Raw genomic sequence first — 22863 nt, 5'->3', positions numbered from 1 at the left:
TCAAAACGGTTTAGCTCTGTTTTTAGCAAGCTTTCTAGCACTCTCCAACACTGCCATACAAATGGGCTCTTCAACATTGAAATGAGCACTCAGGTGGATTCTTTAAAATCACCAAGCCATTCTTCAAGAGCGGTGTTGGATTTTGGCAACAAAAATCAGCGACTAGAAAGAAATACCCCCCAACCCTATTTTGGATGTGTATGGAAGTAAACAAAACCTGACTTATAATCAGAGACCTGCTATAGAGAAGTAACATATGATGCCAACGAACCTCAAACCAATTTAAAAAGAATATTGTGCCCCAGACTTTCTGCATTAATTTTCTCATAGCCATAGCTGGAGCACAGATTAGCCCACCAGAAAGGGAAATTCAGACGATCATAGTTTCTCCAGTTTCGGGTGGGAATATATTATTAATATGAAGAGGGTAAGGTTACTGGGCAAATAAATGTCACTATGTTTTACTGTATAATCATTGAGGGGGGGGAGAAAATGAGTGGTTATATATATATAATTGTAAGTGGATGTACTTAAATTGATGTTTTATGTGTTATATATTCATGTATTGCATTTTTGAAGTATGGAAAGAATTATAAAAAAATTAAAAAATTTAAATAAAATCAGCGACTGGTCCAGGGGTGCCGGTACATTTACAGCACTGATTAAAACCCCGGCAGCAGGAGAGATGCCAACTCTCTCCTGCTGCCAAGTGACCCCCCTGCCGCCGCAGCAGGAGAGATGCCCACTCTCTCCCACTGCCACACAACCACCCCTTTGTCTTTGATGCCTGGCACCCTCTCCCCCCTTACCTTGATTTAGATGGCTGACTGGAGGGATGCCTATTCCCTGCTGACAGCTGGCCCGATTCTTCAAAATGGGCCTTCTCCTTCCCGGTGCATCCCTGAGGCTCTGATTGGCCCAGGTTGTTTAAGGCCCCTCCTATGGGAAGGGCCTTAAGCGTCCGGGCCAATCAGAGCCTTGGCTCCTCGCTGATGCATCTGAGAAGGGGTCAGCCATCTAAATCAAGTAAGGGGGAGAGGGTGCCAGGTAGAGGTCTGCACGGGAATGGGGATCGCGGGGATCCTGCGGGTTCCCCCCCTGGCCCACGGGGACGCCCCCTGGCCCACGGGACTCCCACGGGGATGCCCCCCTGACCCACGGGACTCCCACGGGGATGCCCCCTAGCCCACGGGACTCCCACGGAGATGAAAACAGCCTACCTAAATTCTGGCGATGCAGGCATGCAGCTTACAAGCTTACAAGTCAGAATTTAGGTAGGCTGTTTTCATCCCCGTGGGAGTCTCTCTCGTGCGCTATGGCTCTAAGTCAGGGGTGCCCAACACGTCGATCACGATCAACCGGTAGTTCAGGAAGGCAACACGAGTCGATCGCAGAGCCCATCCCGGGCTCCGTGATAGACTCGTGTTGCCGTCCCGATCTACCGGGCCTATCAGCCTTCCTCTCCCCGACGTCAAAGACGCCGACGCGGGCATTAGGCTGTTTTTGTCATTTCGGGTGGGGGGTGGCAGCGGCAGCAGCAGCAGCAGCCTGAAAAAGAAATCATCCTGGCCAGGGTCGGTGTCATGCTCCGGAGCTTCTACAGCCTTCCTATCTCCCTTCTACCTGCTTCCGGCCACACCCCCTGCTCGGCGGCTCTCTTCAGCAACTCAGCAGCAGCGATCGACACAAGCTTCTGACGTCGGGGCCTACCCTCTGCGAGTCCCGCTTGTTTCAACTTCCTTTTTCCACAAAGGTGGGACTCGTAGAGGGAAGGCCTCGATGTCGGCAGCTTGTCTTGATCACCGCTGCTGACGAGTTGCTGAAGAGAGCCGCGGAGCAGGGGGGTGTTGCCAGGTGCAGGTAGAAGGGAGAGGGCCAGATGCAGGACTTGTGGGTGAGGGAGGAGAAGAGAGAGAGAAAGAGAGAGGGGAGGGAAACAAAAGGAAATATTTCATACTGGGCTGGGCCGGAGTGGAGGGAGGGTGGAAAGATTCTGGCTACCGGGTGTAGTAACAAAGGAAAAGGGGGGAAAGCTGAAAATGGAGATAGTGACACAAAGAAGAGAAAGAGTAAGCAGGATCTACTGAATAAGGATAGAGATACAGAGGGGACATGAAGAGGAGGTGAAATAGAGACATAGAAGTAATGCTGAAAAAGTGGGGGGGGGGGGGGAGATAAAGACATTGAAAGGGCAAATGGTGAACATGGGGTAAAGACAAGGACAGAGACAAATGAAGATTCTGAAAAAGTGGTGAGATAGGGATATAGGTGAGATGGACACAAAGAAGGGTGATGCTGGAAAATAGGTGGAATGGTAATTCTGACAGACACAGAAGGGAAATGCTGGATCAAGGAGAGATGGGGCTCAGGCTGGATGGAATGAGGAGAAATGCCTTGTTGGCCCGGAACTTCCTCTCCTACGTCAGAATTGACGTCAGGGAGCGGAATGCTGGTCAGCGCGACACTTCTGCAGGGAAAGCTTGGGACGGCGGTGGCTTGGGGGCTGTTCCCCGATTGCGGTGGCAGCAAACCGAGTGGCTTGGGGGACGGCACGGAGACAGAAAGAAGGGGGAACAGGGAGACAGAAAGAAAAAGTTGGGGGAGAGAATGAGGTCTGGAGGAGAGGAAACATACAGGAGGCTGAAAGAAAGGAAGAAAGATTGGATGCACAGTCAGAAGAAGAAAGTGCAACCAGAGACTCATGAAATCACCAAACAGCAAAGGTAGGAAAAATGATTTTATTTTCAATTTAGTGATCAAAATGTGTCTGTTTTCAGAATTTATATCTGCTGTCTATATTTTGCACTATGGCTCCCTTTTACTAAACCGCAATATCATTTTTTAGCGCAGGGAGCCTATGAGCATTGAGAGCAGCGCGAGGCATTCAGCGTAACTCCCTGTGCTAAAACCTACTATTGTGGTTTAGTAAAAAGGGAGGGGGTGTATTTGTCTATTTTTGTATTTTGTTACCGAGGTGACATTGCATAGAGTCATCTGCCTTGGGAAATGTATATGGCAGATATCTTTGTTTTGTGTTCAAAAGAAAAGGAAATGCATTTCTGGTTTTATTTCTAGTGTTGAAGTACTTGTTGGCCCTTTCTGTGACTGGTGGGGATCCCCAAGCACCGCCAGCAGAGGACCTCCTCTAGAGATGGTCAGAACTCCCCTCCACCAAGCGCAGCAGTCGCTGGCAGCATCCATGAGCCACTGAGGTGCCAGCATCTGTGACTCAGGGACGCTACTGCTGCCTGCCAAGCTTGGCAAAAGGGACCCCAGGCCAACTGCAAAGGAAGTCCTCAGCTGACAGTTTGTGTATTTATATTTTATATTTACATTAGAGGTTCTGGTAGAAACCCATTTACAAAGTATGTATTCTTCCCAATTAATATTTCCAAATTAATAAAGTCTCTTTGCTTATTTGTAAATGGGTCTCTACCAGAGCCTTTAATTCAGTAGCATAATTAAATAAAATAACTATTTCTGAAGTTTATAGGGAAGGATGGTGACGGAGGGGATTCCTCGCGGGGACGGGTGGGGACAGAGGAGATTCCTCGCGGGGATGGGTGGGGACGGGTGGGGACGGAGGGATTCCTCACGGGGACGGGTGGGGATGGAGGGATTCCTCACGGGGACGGGTGGGGATGGGTGGGATTTTGGCGGGGACGGGTGGGATTTCTGTCCCCGCGCAACTCTCTAGTGCCAGGCATCGAAGGCAGGGGGGAGGGATTGTGTGGCAGCAGGAGAGAATCGGCATCTCTCCCACTGCTGGGGGTGAGGTCACTTGGCAGCGGGAGAGAGTGGGCATCTCTCCCGCTGCAGGGGGGTGTGTATTTTGCTTGGCAGTAGGAGAGAGTAGGCATCTCTCCTGCTGCTGGGTGTGTGTGTGTATAGGTTGGTAGCGGGAGAGATTGAACATCTCTCCTGCTGTTGTTGTTTTTGTATTTATTCTGCGCATGTGCCTATCGCTAATCACCAGTGATGGGCACATACAAATTTAGTGAGTCTTTGCTACTCTCCATCAACCTCATTTGCATGAGTGTTTTTTAGAGAATTACTCGCATTTTTAGAATCGCCACCAGAACGGCTGTGATAGCAGCCCATTGTTTTTTAACATGTTTTTTTGAGAACCTAGGCCTCAGTGCTGTGATGTTTCCTAAAACCTGTTTGATTAGGATGTAAGGCATTAGTTTTCTCTAAGAAATCTTGTAATTGGGTATGAACAATATTTTCAGTGATTTTTGCAATAAATGATATATTTGCTATTGGTCGATAATTTGAACACAGATGAGATAGTAGGATCTTTGATCTTCGGTCTAATGGTAGCTGATTTCCATGAAGTTGGAACACATCCTTGTGTTAAACTTTCTGAAATCATGGACAATAAGAAAACATTAAGTTGTGAAACAACACGTTTAAATATGAATGTTGGAATTGAATCTTATGGTGATGTATTAGTTTTTATTGACACAATTACACTATGTAACTCTTGAGCTGAAGGAATTTTAAAAGAGTGCAAACTACTAAAAGCTAAGTTAGACCTTTGAGTAGTGATGGATGTATTATTACTCAAATTTTGGAGTTGAATGTGATAATTTGAAATTTTATCTATGAAAGATTGAGCCAAATTTTGTGCTGTTGTAATTAATGAGTTATTAGTATGCATTGTAGTAGTATTTATTTGGTTTTATAGCCCGTCCTCCCAGAAGAGCTCAGAACGGATTACAGAGTTAAATATTCTTACTTTCCTTTATAGAATATTGGAGTCATAATCAAAATTTAAAACACATCTAAAAACCTGCCCAAGTTGGCACTTGGACGACCTCCAAGTGCTGATAATCAAACCTTTTTATGCCTCTGAATGCTGCTGTGCGCCCAGAGCCAAAAGGGGCATATTTGGAGGAGTTGTTGGAGTGGGATGTGGGCTGACCTAGACTTAGGGCTCTTTTTACAAAGGTGCGCTAGCGTTTTTAGCGCACGTACCAGATTAGCGTGCGCTACTCAAAAAACTACCGCCTGCTCAAGAGAAGGTGGTAGCGGCTAGCGTGCACAGCAATTTAGTGCGCGCTATTCCTAATGCACCTTTGTAAAAGGAGCCCTTAGTCATCCTGCAGGGATAATCAAATGTTTTACTAGACTTCCTGGATGGAACTTATATGTTGTGAGTTAGACGATGTAAAAACAGGTTTAAGTGCCAAAAAGGTATCCAAAGTGACCAGATAACCACTACAGAGAAAGTAAAGACCCCCACACACTCCTCCAATATTCATTGATCCCCTCACACCCCCACAAAGATTGGAATAAAAATGTACATACCTGTATCTAGAACATCAGCACCTAGTATAGGAAAGCCTAGTAGAGCTGCACACAGGTCTCTTAAATAGCTTGTGTGTGTGTGTGTGAGGGGGGGGGGGAGGGGGTTGCTAGTGAACTATAAACCACTCTAACCACTACATGTGGGTGGAACATGTGCGCCCACCAAAACCTTACTGTACTGCAGCCATAAGGGCTACTGGGGTTGTAGAAATGTGGGGCTCACCATAACCTATAAAGGAGTTCTGGTGAGATCTTTATGTGGCACCCTTTTTGTGAAGTGCACAGCAGTGCCCTGTAAGGTACCCCACTGCTCTGATGCCATGTCTGGGTAGCCAGTCTATTACAATGCTGGCCCCTTCCACATCCAAAGGTCTTGCTCTGGGCGTTTGGGACTTGGACAACATTTTGGTTGAGAAAGTGGTATAAAGATAGACAACCTGGCGGCCTGGATGAACAATAGCCTGGACGTCCAAATAGACGGTTCTCAAAAAAAAAAAAAAAATTTTTTGAGACATATTTTTTGAGTACAGATATTTTCTTGCTGTCGACTTTTGTGGTATTCAGCCTATACCTGCTAGGTGTGTCCCCAGAGCAGTACACAGCTCAAAAGTAGACACTCCACAAACAGCTCAATTTAAACCCCAAACTGAACATTTTGATGACTTTCCTTCTTTGGCCCCTAGAGGGGGAGGGAGAACAGAGTTGCAGGTTTCCCAACCCCAACACAGCTCTAGGTTAGTTCCTAGCAGTCACCTGCAGGCCGGTAGTAGAAACAGACAGAAAACCTTTTCATCTAAGGGTTTGGGGCATGGCTGCAGGCTATTACACCAGAGAGCTGAACAGCTAAAGGGACAGAAGGGAAAGAAAAAGCAACAAGAAAGGAAGACAGACTCAGGGTTGAGAGCTCTGAATGGCAGAGAGCAGCTGGAAAGTATGGAGCTGATTGAGGCTGGTTGGAGTCGTCCAACTTCATGCCTCAAGATTTCCAGGACATGGAGCTGGAGCCATATGATGAGCCACGGAATGGAGTCCTGCCAATGGAGGTTTGTTGGACTGGAGGCAAGTAATTCAGATTGCCTAAATGCTTAACTTTAACACTGCTTAACTAAGCTGATTAAATGTTTTTTTGTAACCCTGAAGAAGGTGTGGTGCTTGGAGGCACCTCTAAGAACTGTTTTGGATTTTGTGGTTTTTTTCTATTCCCTCTGGGTGGGGGAAGGGCTGTTACCAGTCCCAGGCAGTGGGGAATACTCCGCGTTTTCTGTGGTGGCATTGAGGGCCTATGATTGGCAAATTGCGACCACGCAGAGCACACTCCCTGGCAAGCAAGTGAACTGCTGGGGCCTAGTGCCGTAGCACTAGTGCAGGCTGAAGTAGGGAAATCAGCCCAAAAGACTGTTTTTTTTGAATGTTTGGACTATTAATCTGCTGGAGAGCCAGCAGCAGCTTTAGAAAAGCTTGAATGATGTGTTGTTGAACTTTATTGGCTGACATTAACCTAAAGACTGTTTTTCAGTGCATTTTGTTTGTTTTGGGACTATATTTGATATCTGAAACATCCTGACAAGATTGTTTTCTTTTTGATATGAAACTGATTGAACTTGAAACAAGCAAGCTGGGTTGAATGCTTTGTTTTGAAGAATAAACCCAGTAATTGTTTGTGTGGCGCTACCTGGTGTGGCGGTGTTCTTTTCTGTTACCCCTTTTTCTTTCCTTATGCTGCCTGTAGCGGCGCACAAGAGTTTTCTCTTGCTACCGGTGCCCTAGGACCCATCGCCCTGAGGCTGCCGGTGACACTTTGGGCGTCTAGCACCATACATCTGAATTGGACTTAGATGCAACTTTTGATTATGTCCCTCCACATGTCTAAATATAGGTGTACAGTTACAGAACTGCCCCCATAGTATTACTGAATATTCTTACAGACTTCTTTGACATCAACCACAACGTGCTTTTGAATATCCTGGTCAATGGCATTTATCTGGATAGTAGGTTTTTATCCAAATAAGTGCTTTTGAATATTGACCCAAACATTTTTTCTTTAATGTCAAGTCAAGAGAAACATATAAATACAACAATGGTGAACATCAACTAGCTAATAAAAATGCATTTTTGTATTCATAAATAAAGAAGAATCATGGCCATAGATCCAGTGATCTAAAGAAGAAAAAAAAAGTAACTGTGTAGATTAACACCTTGGGCCAAACCATAGAATTCTAGCGTGCACACTTAAGCAGTACATAATCCTTTCAAGTGCTGAAGTGGATTTTAAAATGCTCATTATGCTCCACTTTGAGAAAGATCTTTACAATTTAGATAAGAATTTTATAAAGTAGAGGGGATTTATAGCCATATACTGAAAGTTGACAGTATATTATTGGCAGAACCCTTTGTGGAATGTTGGTTGTTTAACGCTTTATGCTTCTGCTTTGTTCATGATATTACTGTATGTGCTATGTTTTGGTTCAATAAAAGTTATTAAAACTATAAAAAATAAATTAAAAGTCTCAGAATTCCACTGGTAAAAATCTGCCCCCTGATATTCTGCTGGTGACAGTCAGCATGTTTGTAAACACTGATTACTGCTGGCTAAAATATCCAGTGATAATCAGTGCTGTGGCAAGGGGCAGGGAACAAGGGGGCTGCACGTCTACCCTCACTGACCCCCAGGTGGATAGGTAGGCCTTGGGGGGGCCTGCCTAGACAGTGGGGGGGCATCTTCAGGGGGCTTCCCATGGCCTGAGGAGGGGCATGTTCGGAGAGGGGTCAGAGGGAATTTTGTTGTTTTTTTCTTAAAAAATAAATAAATAAAATTATGCGGGCCCCAACCTCTTATTCAGCTGGGGCCCCAGTTGGGGCCCAAAAAAAATGATCAGGTGAATTTAGGACAGTTTTTTGAACTGTCCTAAATTTACCTGATTATCTTATGTGAGCCCCAGCTGAGTATCATTAGAGCATGCATAAGCACTGGCTCCTCCACAGCACTGCCTCTGGCCTGCTCCTGATCAGCCCACTTTTTTGGGGGGCGACAGTCAGAGCTGATATGCAGCACTGCCCGGCTTAGTATCACTGAATATCGGCATTTGGATGGCAATAGGTGATTTAAGAGGGCCAGAGCCTCTCTGGCCCACTTAAATTGCTTTGAATATCAGCCCCTGGGTCTTTTGTGTACAACTATTTTTCAGTGGACATACTGGTATCATAAAATTTATGCACTCTACTTTTTCTTGCAGGTATCTTCAATTGTTGCTTTATTTCAAGAGAAAACAAAAGAAGGTTTTCTCGGCTTTCCAGCCAGTATTCACATGTTACCCAAACACCACCTGACACAGAATAAACAACAGTGTAACAAATGCTGTTGGTACAATGCAAACTATTCTTCACTATAAATACCTATTTTGCAATAGGTTTTATAAGGGATACAGATTATATTGTACTGACCTTATTGTAAACAAAAGATATAACTTAATTACCTTCCAAAAACAACGTAACAAAATCTCAAATGAAATAAAGGACGTTCATGGGCACATATTAAAGATCAGCAAATAGCCACTAAAATATACTGGGGTACATATCCCCTCACCTCCAAGAGTTTTTTCTGCTTTGCTGCCCTGGCTGCTTCACGTTGTGCAGCATATAAAGCCTCCTCTTCTAGTCTTAACTTCTCCTCTTGTGAGGCTAACTGTATATGAACAAAAATAATAAGGGTTAACAAAATCAGAACCTCTCTACCTCCTCTATGCATTAAAATATATGAGTTTATAAAAGAAAGCAACTAAAAATACATAAAAATTATAAAAAAAAATCTCAAGTAAATAAGCACACACATACCTAATCCTATGTATTATACAATAAATACATATAGTACAGATGGTCTATAATACATTGATTTTGTTAATCATACATAAAGGTATAGAATTTGACAGACATGCAGCCTAAAACTGGTTTTGAAATTATTTTGCTTACACAGATATACAATACAGTTAAAAAATGCTATTAAGGGGGGAATTCATGAAAGAACATTAAGCGTGTGCTTACATATTAGTGTGTGCAATCATGTTAGCACACGCTAACTGCTACAGGAATATAATGGGTGTCTTTAGCAGTTAGTGTGCACTAACTTACTTAATACCCTTTCATGAATTCCCCCCTAAACAAAAAACAAATTCAGCAAAACTCAGACTTCAATGCCTACAAAATAAATGAGCTGTAGACTAATGTAGCAGACTATCACTGTGTTGTTTTCAGGATTTTATTTATACAATTTATCTGCCTTTCCAAAATGTATACTCAATGCAGATTACAAAAAGCAATACAACTAACAGTTTTACATGCTATTGCAGAATGGCTTCATTTAGAGCAGTGTCTCAATTTTTTTTTTTTGCTCCGGCACACTAAACAGAGCAAATGTTTTCATGGCATATTATAAATGAAATTATAAAATTGCAAAACCAACAAAAAATAAAATTTGAGAGTTATTTATTTAAAGTTATTTAAACTATGTATGGATAATTGTAACAACGGTGAAACTAAAGTCAATAGAACAGACTTGCTAATCAATGCAATGGATGTGCTTGTTTTTGAGTGCAAATTAACTCAAAACGTAGCTTGATAGTCAACAACCAAACACACATTTCATCATTCACCATCTGCAGTCATTTTCTTTTTTTCAATTTAATTTCTGTCAGAGCTGAAAATCCAAGTTTGCAAAGATAAGAAGATCCAAACAGTAACAAAACCTTGATTGCTTTGTTGCTTAAGTTAAGTTAGAATAACTACTGCAACCTGTGAAGGTTGAGCGTGTCCCCCTTCCATAGTCTCCTGAGACTTTTTAAGAGATGATGGAAGATAATATATTTTGTTTAAAGGGGGAATAAATTCTGAAGAGTAACCAAGCATTTCCATCACATATTTTTTAAACATATCATACGATGAAATTCCAGTTAGTATAAGTTGATTTAAAGAATTTATCTGCTATACTTGAAGAATTTATCTCCGAGTCAATGTTGAGAGCAACATTATTGATATTATTTGTTTTCCAACAGGACTTCATTCATGAAGTTTATACAGTCAAACCTCGGTTTACGAGTAACCCGGTTTGCGAGTGTTTTGCAAGATGAGCAAAACACTCAGCAAACTTTTGACTCGTAAACCGAGCATTGACTCAATTTGCGAGCCCTCACCCGACCCGACCATGGGAACCAACAGTATTGCTCTCCCCGACTGGCCCTGTCCTTACCCCTGCACCGCCGGTGATAAAAGTGCCTGCTACCGGTCTGCTGCTGAGCCTTGAGCATCTGCGCATGCTCAAGGCCTTCTGGATCTCACCCTCTCCGAGATTCTCATGAGAATCTCGGTGAGGATGAGATCAAGAAGGCCTTGAGCATGCGCAGATGCTCAAGGCTCAGCAGCTTACCGGCGGCAGGCACTTTTATCACCGGCGGTGCAGGGGTAAGGGCCAGTCGGGGAGGGGGGGGAAGAGGCAATAGCAGCACCGGTGGCCTCAGGTGGAGCATGGGAGTCGGGGTGCATCTGGCAGGAGTGAGCCAGCACTTGAGAGTCCCAGCAGAGGGGGTAGTGGCATCCGGGGGGAGAGGGGGCAGCGTCTGGGAGCGGCAGAGCCAACAGTGTCCAGTCGGGCTCTGTTGTGGCGGCGGCGGCGTTTGCTTAGCCAGCACCACCCGGCAGTGAGAGGCAGCCAACAGCAGCAGAGGAGGAGAATTGAAGGAGCCGTGTGGATGGGTCTGTGGCAGAGGCAGCGGTGGAGGCGTTCCTAATGGTAATTAAGTTTTTGGGGATGTGGAACGAATTGTTCAAGTTTCCATTATCTTCTATGGGGAAAATTGCTTTGATATACGAGTGTTTTGGTTTAAGAGCATGCTTCTGGAACGAATTATGCTCTTAAACCAAGGTACCACTGTACTTTAAATTTTCAAAAAATTTATTTTATGGTAAAAGAATATGGGTGTATCTAGATGTGACAAAAGTTACTCATAGTAACATAGTAGATGACGGCAGATAAAGACCGGAACGGTCCATCTAGTCTGCCCAACCTGATTCAATTTAAATTTTTTCTTCTTAGCTATTTCTGGGCAAGAATCCAAAGCTTTACCCGGTACTGTGCTTGGGTTCCAACTGCAGAAATCTCTGTTAAGACTTACTCCAGCCCATCTACACCCTCACAGCCATTGAAGCCCTCCCCAGCCCATCCTCCACCAAACGGCCATATACAGACACAGACTGTGCAAGTCTGCCCAGTACTGGCCTTAGTTCAATTTTTAATATTATTTTCTGATTCTAAATCCTCTGTGTTCATCCCACGCTTCTAGAAAGAAGAAAACAGTTTTTGTCTTTAAGACAAGACGTAATATCTTTGGGAGCATCTTTCCTTCTGGCCTACCCTTGTAAATGTATTGTAAATTAAGGGCTCCTTTTACAAAGGTGCGCTAGCGTTTTTAGCACGTGCTAGCTGAAAAACTATTGCCTGCTCAAGAGGCGGTGGTAGCGGCTAGCGCGTGCGGCATTTTAGCGCATGCTATTCCACGCATTAAGGCCCTAACACACCTTCATAAAAGGAGTCCCGAGTATGTGTTCTTTCTTCCAGATCAGTTAAAATCCTTTTTGGAGCTGAAAAAGATAGCTTGATGACGTATACACAGGTGCATTGAGTTAATGGTAGCAAACTTTGAGTTAGAGTGTTAAGCCTTACTTTTTAATTTTTATGCATTATGATTTAGATCTCACCTATTATATAGGCTGTACTCCCTTATTATTGTGGTCTAAGGAAGGATTTATAATTATTCCTCTTGTTAATTTTTGATGACTTATACTAACTTTATTCTACTATATTTCTATAACAAGAAGTTTTTTTCTTGTAAATTTTGTTGAAAATATAAATAAAGAATTAAAAAAAAGAATAACTACTGTATAAAAAATAAAAATAAAATTACTTGCCACTAGTTTTCAAAAACCAATTAAATCAAAGAATGATGCTTGCTGGGTGGTTATATCCTTTTTTATTATTTTTATTTTCATATTTCTAAATTTTTATATCAGCATATTACATGTTGATAATTAGAAATAATAGAAAATTAAAGGAATAATCATCAGCACAATAAAGTATTTAGGAAAAGAAAAACTAAAAGAATTTGTCCACAAACTTAATAGAAATTAGATCACATGATGTTATGGAAAAAATGCTTTTTAAATAAAGAAACTACAACCCATTACATGAGAGCCTTCCGCCCCAGAGTCCTTCCTCCAAGCTGGTTTATCAGTGCGCATGTGAGATTACACTATAACATTAACATCTACCCGTGCATCAAGAAAACTTTCGAGCTGATTAGGATCACAGAAATGAAATTGTTTTCCTTCATATAAAATACAACAAACACATGGAAATTGAAACAGAAAATTTGCTAATAATGTCTGTAACTCTAGGATGCAACGCCAAGAAGGCCTTACGCCTAATCTGAGTGTCTCTTGCAAGATAAGGAAAAACCCTTATCTTTGATCCCACCAAAAAGTTTGCTTCCAAATGTCTAAAGAAAAGTTTCAAAACCGAAGTTTGGTCCATCTCAAAGGTAAAAGAAACCACTAATGTTGTTCTTTGCATTATCACTTCCAAAGAAGATTCAAGAAAAATCGTCAGGTCCATATTACCCGTTCACCTCAGGACTCTCAGAAACTTTACATGGACTTTTAAAACCTTGCAAATAAACCACTTTAGTTATCAGGGGGTAATTAATTGGCAGGAATTTGTAAAATTTCAATAAGAAATTTCTTGAACATATCCACAGAAGAGAAGAGATGTAGAACCAGTCCCTGGATGTCCAAGAGTTAAAATCACAAAGTTTATTGGTGAATAAAACAAATATCACAAAAACTATTTCCGACAAATATAATTATAACACTGCAAAAATGATGACCAGACCCTACACGGGCCGTGTTTTGGCTTTATATAGCCTTCCTCAGGGATCCTTGAGATGCAGTAACAAAGAATCAAAAACAGTTAGTCCTTAGTTTGATGCCATGGTGAGAACTGCTGCTTCCTGGCTTTCATAGGATGTATGCTGCCTTCCTTCTGCTGTGTGGCTTTGGGTTGCTGGAGCTCCACATCTCTTCTCTTCTGTGTTACCTGGTCTTTTGTGGAACCAAGGTCCATTCCTGTGGTGGGTTGGACCGTCTTTGTGATTTAGACCAACCCCACAGTATCATTTGTTATTTGAACATATCCACAGCAGATACCAAATTTAAAATTCTCAAGTTATATCTCCTAATTTGATTTTCAAGGTATTCCAGGTGTCTGGATGTGTAGTTCCTATCCTGATTCAAACTTCTGGACCTTTTCTTTTAGATTCACCAAATCAGAAGAACATTGATCTGAAACTTGTGCCTGGAGAATAACCCCTTCTGACATAATTTTCAAATCTCCACTATTTTGTTTCACGTTATTTAATAACGAGTGATGCATATCATTAATGGCCTCCCACAGTGTTTCCAATGTCACTACGGCTGGTTTTACCATTTCCCTCTGTTGGAAATCCAGAATTGGTTGGCCTTTAGCTCTCAACAAATTACTCACAGTTTCTTGCCCCAAAACTTTAGAGGCTTCTCGGGTGGTAAGATCTTCCTCTGGAGTAAGGCTCATTGATTCCGCTGCCAGTCCCCCTTGTGCACCGGGACCTCCATACAAGGAAATATCCTCTGGTCCACTCTCAGCGGCAGACAGGCAGATTCTTGGTTGGGGGGAGCCGCATGCTGAATGGGACTTAAAGACACTCTGTTTACACTGCCGTCTGAAACTGCCATTGCGGGCTCAACTATAGGGAGAGGGATTCTGTCCTGCTGCAGTTCGAAAGCCATCGAGCAATGCCTGTCTCGTCACAGGAGTAGAAGAGGAAGCCAGGGGATGCTTCCGCACTTTCACCCTCATTTTCCCCTTCCACAGACTCCAAACCAAGACTCAGGAACTAGCAGCTTGTGCTTCTGCTCAGAACCGCGCCATCTTGGATCTGGGCTCAGATGCTCATAACATTGACAGATTATTGCATATGCGATATACATATCACCTATTCTACTGTATTTTATGAAGGGAAATGAAAAAAAAAATAAAGTAAAATTCTGGAATCTCTTATGGCACATTTTTATGATACCCAAACTGAGGGTGACTTAGAACAAATAACATTCAGGTTTAATAAAACCCTGCTCTGAAGTGCTCACAATCTAAATACTACTACTATTATTTCTATAGCACTACCAGATGTACGAAGTGCTTTACAGAATTGCGAAGAATATAGTCCCTGCTCGAAGGAGCTTACAATCTAAACAAACAGGATGTCATGGATACAGTTAAGGGGAATGGTTAATCTGCTGGCTAGGTTGGTGGGTATTTGAGGCAAAGGGAGATAATTTGGTCTTTCTGCGGCCACAATGAATGAAATTGGTAGGAGGAGGACTTGGGGACTATTTATTTATTTAAAAATTTATATACCGCATACAACTATGTGGTTTCCAAATGACATACATAGAATCTTGTTTACCGCCGATTGTCACATATCAAGACATCGTTAATCATCCCTGTTATAATAGGGAAAGAGCACAAATTCGATCAGTTCAGAAGTACAAACAAGCTTTAAATCAGGGGTGTCCAACCTTTAGGCTTCCCTGGGCTGCATCGGCCAAAAAAAAGTTTCTGGGGCCGCGCAAACGCTGCAGCAAGACAGAGGAAGGAGCCGGCAAGACGGTAAACACCCGAGGTAGCAGAGGAAAACGACCGGGGCCACACAAAATACTTCATGGGGCCGCAGGTTGGACACCCCTGTTTTAAATCATACTTCGATGTCAGAAAAATTCTAGAAGGCGATTTACAACTGAAATACATCTTAGCATAAGACGGAATTAGCAAACAATTGAGTTTTCAGCATTTTCTTAAAATTCATCCTCACCATACTGCAGGATACCAGGCAAGGCATTCATTAGTTCTACTCCAGCCACAGATATCACTGATGCTCCAATCCTAGCATGCATAGTCGACATTCTCTCCTCCAAACTTAATTTAATTCCATTTACTTCTCTAAGCTCTCTTCTCAGTTTATAGATCTGAAAAAATTCTTGTAAGATCTTTGGGGAAGCATGATATCATGTCTGATGTATAATTGCAAGATAGCCAAGTTTGATTATAATATCTGTACCAGTGGCACACAAATGTTTTGGCTTGGAGGTTACATCAGAAGTCATGACTAGGTTCAGGGGCCAATGTGGCTTGAAGAATAATATAATTTGATAATACTTTTTCATACTAGCAGATGTTTATTGTCTCTTTCTTTCCTCCTTTCCCAACTGAAGTCACTACCACAATAAAGCAATGGTGGAGGCACATTAGTTCTGTTGCCAGTTGCTCTGTTGTCACTCAGAGCTTTGCATGTACGCCTTTAAGAGGGAGGATACATATTTTTGTGGATATATTTTGTTTCATGAGTAAATCAAGGAAAATTTTTGTTGTCCATCTGCAATTACATCACTTTCTTTTCCAGAGATAAATTATAAAAAAAAGATTTGACATTGATATGTGGACATTCTTAAGGAATAACGGAATAGTTCATGGGATGTCCTATTTTTTTCACGACTGTAAATACAAAGGCCTCAAATTTGCCCTTAATGACCTTTAGAGCCTAATGCATTTGCTCTTGCCTGAGGATAAGAGAAATCTTCAAGTTCTACTGCAGTCACATAGTGGGAGATTAGGTTTATACACTCCTCCCTCAATATTCGTGAGGGTTAGGGGCACAGCTGGCCCGTGAATATTGAAAATTTGTGAATAACTTTTGGGCTGACTCTGACCCACCCCCGCCTCCCTCACGCCTTCCCCCCAGCATCCCGGACCTTACCTGGTGGTCTAGCGGTCTTTTGGGGCAGGAGTGATCTTCCTACGCTCCTGCCCTATGCAGATCACTCATCCAAAATGGCTGCCGCGAGTACCTGTAGTCTTTTGAGACTATGACGGGAACTCATGGCAACCATGAATATGTATCCAATCCTCTGAGCCTTTCTAGCATAAGGAAGTATAAAGAGTATCCGCCTAAGCTACCATTTGTGGTCTGGAACAAGTTCCAGCATCCCAAAGACTAAGAGACATTGCAGAATATCGCAGACCCTGGACTCTGTTGCAGTCGACTTACTGCAGACCAGAAACCAAGCTGGAGGCAGGCAAAGGAGGACTAACAAGCGTCCGATGAAAGTCGAGTCCACTCCTGACAAAACAGTAGAAGACAGCCTGCGAGGGAGGAAGCCACACCTGATCACCGGCAACACTGGTGCTTTCTTCTCTTTTTTTGTGAGGCGAAGCCACTGCACTGGAATCTGAGGACACCTGGAACTGTGACAACATGGGTGTAGCCTTGGGAATGTTTCTAAGAGGAAAAACCTGAGAATCCTTGACGACCCCTGCGGGTTGATCAAAAGAAGCAACCTAGGGTGGCGTTTGCAACACCTGAGTAGAGGTCAGCCAGACCAACAAGAATCTGGCCAAAAAGGCGGCTGCTGAAGGTGATCCTCGAGACAGCATCTTCATCCAAAGACGGATCCAAGGAGTTTGGTGCTTAGACACTGCACCAGCAGAGAATGTACTAAGAACTCAAATGAGATGATAAAGGGTGCATAGCACCGCAGCCACACCAACCAGCATCAGCAGTAGAGAGGCATGCACCTTCACAAAGAATGCTTTGCACAGGCCGGAATGACAGACACATGCCATAAAGGAAGTGGCCACTGCCACTCGGCTACAGAGGATGCTAGAAAAAAAAAAAAAAGTTTGTAACATGACATCTACCCTGCGATCCTGACAGCCTTAAAATCTCACTCTCCCATCACTAGTGAGGGCTGCACGCTGGAAAACTTGCGCCAAGGCGGAATCTACCTCAGGCTGTTCAGACCTGCCAAAAAAAGGATTCAGATGAAAACCAGATTATCTGGATGAGTCCCAAGGTCTAGGTTGAAAATATCTGCTGCTGCTGCTGCTGCTGCTAAGGCAAAGAAAGTGTATTAGGAGACTGAGCAACCATGAAAAAGCAAAGCTGCTTACCTAGAGCACATATTCTCTACAGACAGCAGGAATAATCAGGCACATAAATGGATGATGCCATCTAACAATGCAGGGACAGAACAGTTTCCCCAGAGCTAAGAACCATAGCAACAGTCTGAGAATGTTGGGCCATTCCCATGCGCAGCTGTCCCTCAGTTTCTTTAAAGCTCAACCAACTCCTAGGGAAGTGGTTGAAGACTGTGTCTGATTAATTTTATTGTATTCAATTAACATGTGTTACAGGTAAGCAACACTGCTTTCTCTGTCAACGAGCAGGATTGAATCAGGCACAGAACTAACTCCCAAGCTCATGACTGCTCCATATCTGAAAGAATTGCCCTACCATTGAGGAAAAGCTCATATGGACAGATTACTTAATACTACAATCCCTCCATTTCCCCAAGTACAAAACAGACTATGAGCCCACTAGGGACAGAGAAAATAAAAGCACCTGTATGCAATACATAAATCACTTTGGTTGTGCCACAGAAAAGTAGTGCATTAAGAATCTAAAAAAACCAAAAGCATTGTCCTTGACAAAGGATTAAACCAGGCAGTTTTGTGACATTTGACTCCACTGAGCAGGAAAATACCAACTTGATTGTAACATAAATGAATATAGGATGTTAACCAATTAGTCAGGGTACACTTTGCCACTAGAGTACAAAATCTGTTATAGTTAAATGCAATGAATAACTGTGTAGATTTCCCAATGGACTGTAATTGGGCTCCTATTTGAAAAGGACACTTTCAAGTAGGAGTTGAGAGCTCTCATGTGCATGATTATGAGGCTTTAGGCAGAAGGTAACACTCTCTATATAGAAAGGCACAACTCCCTATAGTGATGATATTGCATGTATAGCTTAAACATGATGGGATCTTGGAAGTTCACTGACCCTTCTGGCCAAATTAAATGTTACAAAGTGACAGCAAAAGCTAGAAGGATGCTAGGGTGCATACGGAGAAGTATGGCCAGTAGGAAAAAGGAAGTATTGATGCCCTTGTATAACTCTGGTGATACCTCATTTAGAATACTGTGTATATTCCCTACAGACTGCACCTACAAAAGATAAACAGGATAGAATTGGTCCAGAAGAAGGCTACTAAAATGGTCGGTGGGTCTTCATCATAAGGCGTATGGGGACAGACAAAGATCTCAATATGTTTACTTTGGAGAGGAGATATGATAGAGACATTTAAATATCTATGTGGCATCAACACACATGAAGCGATTCTCTTTCATTTGAGAGGAAGCTCTGGAATGAGAGGGCATAGGATAAAGTTAAGGAGTGATAGGATCAGGGGTAATCTAAGAAAATCCTTTTTTACAGAAAGGGTGGTAGATGCTTGGAATACTATTCTAGTAGAGGTGGTGAAGACAGACTGTGTCTGAATTCAAGAAAGCATGGGACAGGCACTTGGGATCTCTTAGGGAGAGGAGAAGATGGTGGATGCTGCAGATGGGCAGACTGGATGGGCCATTTGGCTTTTATCTGCAATCATGTTTCTATGTTTCAGTGATGCACATCCATCAACTCAAAAAGACTTTCATGACAGAAGAAAGCACAAAGGTATTAAGTCCCGTAGGAAAATAGCTTTTCAAAGCAGAGGTTCATCATGAACACTTCATAAATTGGGAAACAACTAGACAATGGGTAGCCAGAACTCTATCAAGATATGATAGGTCAACAGAGTGCTGAGGTATATTCTGACAGAAGATAGATATAGTACAGGTACTATAGGATAACACTTGAATGGCATGGAAAAAGATCTAACTCTTTTGCAAAACATCAGATTGAAAACCTCTTCCCACTTGAAAGCATAGAATTTTCTTGTAGAAAGTCTCCTTGCTGCCACCAGAATGTCTTGAATTGTCTGTGGAAGCTCAATTTTCAGGTCATAAAAGGAGGGGCCTAATCCATTCTACTGTCAATGCATCCTGTGGTAGACAAGTTGGAAACAGGTGTCTCAAGTAGTAGAACAGCCTGGCACTGATGCTGTTGGTGAACAATTTGAAAAAGCAGTTACTTACCGTAACAGGTGTTATCCAGGGACAGCAGGCAGATATTCTTATTGATGGGTGACATCATCGACGGAGCCCCAGTACGAACCACTTTAAAGTGCATCACCACTTTAAGTCTTTAGAAAGTTTGCGATAGCCCACACTGCGCATATGCGAGTGCCTTCCCGCCCAACATAGGCGCACGGTCCCTTCAGTTAAGATAAGCCAGCTAAGAAGTCAACTCAGGGAGGTGGGTGGGTTGTGAGAATATCTGCCTGCTGTCCCTGGATAACACCTGTAACGGTAAGTAAAGTTCTGTGCTTTATCCCAGGACAAGCAGGCAGCATATTTTCACTGATGGGTGATCTCCAAGCTAACTAGAATGGGATGGTGGAGTGCTGGCTTTTAGGAAAATAAATTTTGTAATACAGATTGGCCGAAGTGCCCATCCCATCTGGAGAAGGACTCCAGACAATAGTGAGAAGTAAATGTATGAACTGAGGACCAGGTGGCAGCTTTACAGATTTCCTCAATGGGAGTAGATCTGAGGAAAGCAACAGAAGCTGCCATAGCTCTAATTTTGTGGGCTGTTGACACGACTCTCCAGTGCCAATCCAGTCTGAGCATAACAGAGCGAGATACAGGCAAGCCAGTCAGTTGGAAATCGTTCTCTTGGAAACAGGATGCCCCAACTTGTTTGGATCAAATGAGATTAACAGTTGGGGAGATGTTCTATGAGGCTTTGTCCGGTTGATGTAATAGGCCAAAGCACGTTTACAGTCCAGAGTGTGCAAAGCGGTTTCTCCAGCATGAGAATGAGGCTTAGGAAAAAAACCACTGGCAGAACAATCAACTGATTGAGATGAAACTCTGCGACAACTTTCGGTAGAAACCTAAGATGCGTGTTTAGAACCATTTTATCATGGTGAAAAACTATGAAGGCTTGTAATTCACTGATCCTCCTGGCAGAGGTGAGAGCAATAAGAAAGACCACTTTCCAGGTGAGAAACTTGAGATGAGCTGTGGCCATTGGTTCAAATGGAGGCTTCATCAAACTGGAAAGAACCACATTAAGGTCCCAGACGACAGGCAGAGGCTTGAGAGGTGGTTTAACATTGAAAAGTCCTTTCATGAATCTGGAGACCAAAGGATGAGCAGTAAGAGGCTTTCCCTCATCTGGCATGTGAAAAGCAGTAATAGCACCGAGATGGACTCTGATAGATGTAGACTTGAGGCTAGAGTCAGATAAATGGAGTAGATAATCTAAGACCAATTCCACTGACAAGGAAATGGGATCATGATGATGAAGAAAACACCAGGAAGAAAACCTAGTCCACTTTTGTTGATAACATTGTTGGGTTTCCCGGAGGCATCAAGAATATGTCGAACAGGCTGGGAGAGATGTAAGTCAGATGGATTCAACCTGAGAGAAACCAAGCTGTCAGATTAAACGATGCAGATTGGGATGTAGAAGTGATTCCTGATGCTGAGATGTAGAAGCGATTCCTGATGCTGAGTAAGCAGAGTAGGAAAACCTGGAACAGGTATAGGCTCCCTGGAGCTGAACTGAAGTAGAAGGGAGAACCAATGCTGCCTGGGCCACCAAGGAGCAATGAGAATCATGGTGGCCGGTTCTTGTATGAGTTTGAACAGAGTCCTCAACATGAGAGGAATTGGAGGGAATGCATAAAGAAACAGGCCCGTCCAATCCAGGAGAAAAGCATCGGCTTCCAGACGGAGAGGAGAGTAAAGTCTGGAGGAAAACTGGGGCAACTGGTGATCGTATAGAGCCGCAAACAAGTCCACTTGTAGAATGCCCCATTGAGCAAAGATGGACTGGAGAGCTGCAGAGTTGAGAGTCCATCCGTGAGTTTGAAGAATTCTGCTGAGGTTGTCTGCTGGGGAATTCTTCTCCCCTTGAATATAGACAGCCTTCAAGAACAGGTTGCGAGCTGTTGCCCAAGTCCAGATTTTCTGGGCCTCCTGACATAACAAGAGAGAGCCCGTACCTCCTTGCTTGTTTATGCAGTATATTGCTACTTGATTGTCCATGCAAAGGAGGAGGACTTGGGGGGCAGAAAAGATGATGAAAGGCTTTGAGGGTATAATACATTGCTCTGAGTTCCAGGAAATTGATGTGAAATTTCAGCTCCCTGGCAAACCAAAGACCCTGAGTCTGAGGATTGTCTATGTGTGCCCCCCAAGCATAAGGGGATGCATCCATCGTGATGACCTTGTGATGAGGGGGTAAATGAAGTAGGAGACCTCTGGATTGATTTGAGGATGTCATCCACCATTGAAGCGACTGTAGAAGAGATGATGTTACAGATATATACTGTAAGAGGTGATCCATCGCCTGAGACCACTGAGAGGCAAGGGTCCACTTAGGAGTGACGTCACATGTACAATGGAAGCCATGTGGCCCAGAAGAACCATCATGTGTCTTGCAGTGATGGATTGAAGAGGAAGCAGTTGCTGACAAAAACGGATGAGAGCTTGAAGGCGATCTGGAGGGAGAAACGCTCTCATGAGAGTGGTGTCTAGGATAGCTCCAATGAATTGAAGACATTCAGTCGGAATGAGATGCGACTTGGGAAAGTTGACTTCGAATCCTAGTACTTGAAGAAAAGAGATGGTCTGAGATGTTGCTTCGACCACTTCCTGAGAGGATACAACCTTGATCAACCAGTCATCCAGGTAAGGGAAGACTTTTAGGCCGTGGGAGCGGAGAGATGCGGTCCTTATGCAACTTAACACTAATCCCTAACAGAGACTCTAGAGGCTACACTATTGCCTAAATGATTTTGCTTAGCTAAAAAGGAGAACTACAATGATATAACCTACTGAATCTCAAGTTTACCTTTCCCAAGTTTGTATATCAGAAGCAAGATATTCCAATGCATGTATTTTTTTTTCTCCTTAGCAGAACAGATCCTCTCTCAGTACCTCTTCAGGTGTGGGGAAAAGGGTGAGTTTCCAGATCTGGTGAGAGGGTTTGGGGGTTAGGTGTTTCAGGTTTGTGCAGATTGTCCTTGTTAAGATCAGTTGAAGAAATGTGAAGGGTAATTTAATAGTAGTATAAGAGTAATTTGAGCCTAGGGGTGGGTGGGCAGTGGCAGACAGGTTGCTGTGAAAACCATCTTTAATGCTGAGCCTCTACAATTTCTCTCTTGGAACCAGGCTTACTGAGGGTTAGGCACTAGGCCAGCATTTCTCCCCTCAAAGGTCATCTGTGGAGTCTGATCTCTTAAGAAAGTCCTCAGTGAATAAGAGTTAAAAGGAGCCTCAAAAAGGTTGACCTTCAGCCTAGATTTGAATTTTGCCAGAAACGGAACTTGGGAAGTTTATTCCAGGCATACAGTGCAGCAAGATAAAAGGAATGGAGTCTGGTCACAAGATTGCCTTTGCACATATTTAAATAAGGCAGCGTGAACATACATTTTTGACATTTTGCTAAAGTAGTTTA

At 43.1% G+C, this 22863-nt stretch overlaps 1 protein-coding gene across 1 annotated transcript in view; it reads right to left on the bottom strand.

Annotated features, from left to right (window-relative positions):
* Positions 1–22863, bottom strand: part of AP1AR (adaptor related protein complex 1 associated regulatory protein) — a 132975-nt gene that overhangs the window by 51495 nt on the left and 58617 nt on the right. The window contains exon 6 of the mRNA XM_033955577.1: positions 8897–8995. Within this exon, the coding sequence (XP_033811468.1) occupies positions 8897–8995 (99 nt within the window). The remainder of the gene's footprint in view (positions 1–8896; positions 8996–22863) is intronic.

The sequence above is a fragment of the Geotrypetes seraphini genome, chromosome 1 (assembly GCF_902459505.1).
Source record: "Geotrypetes seraphini chromosome 1, aGeoSer1.1, whole genome shotgun sequence".
Lineage (NCBI taxonomy): Eukaryota > Metazoa > Chordata > Amphibia > Gymnophiona > Dermophiidae > Geotrypetes > Geotrypetes seraphini.
This window is presented reverse-complemented; position numbering and strand designations above follow the sequence as displayed.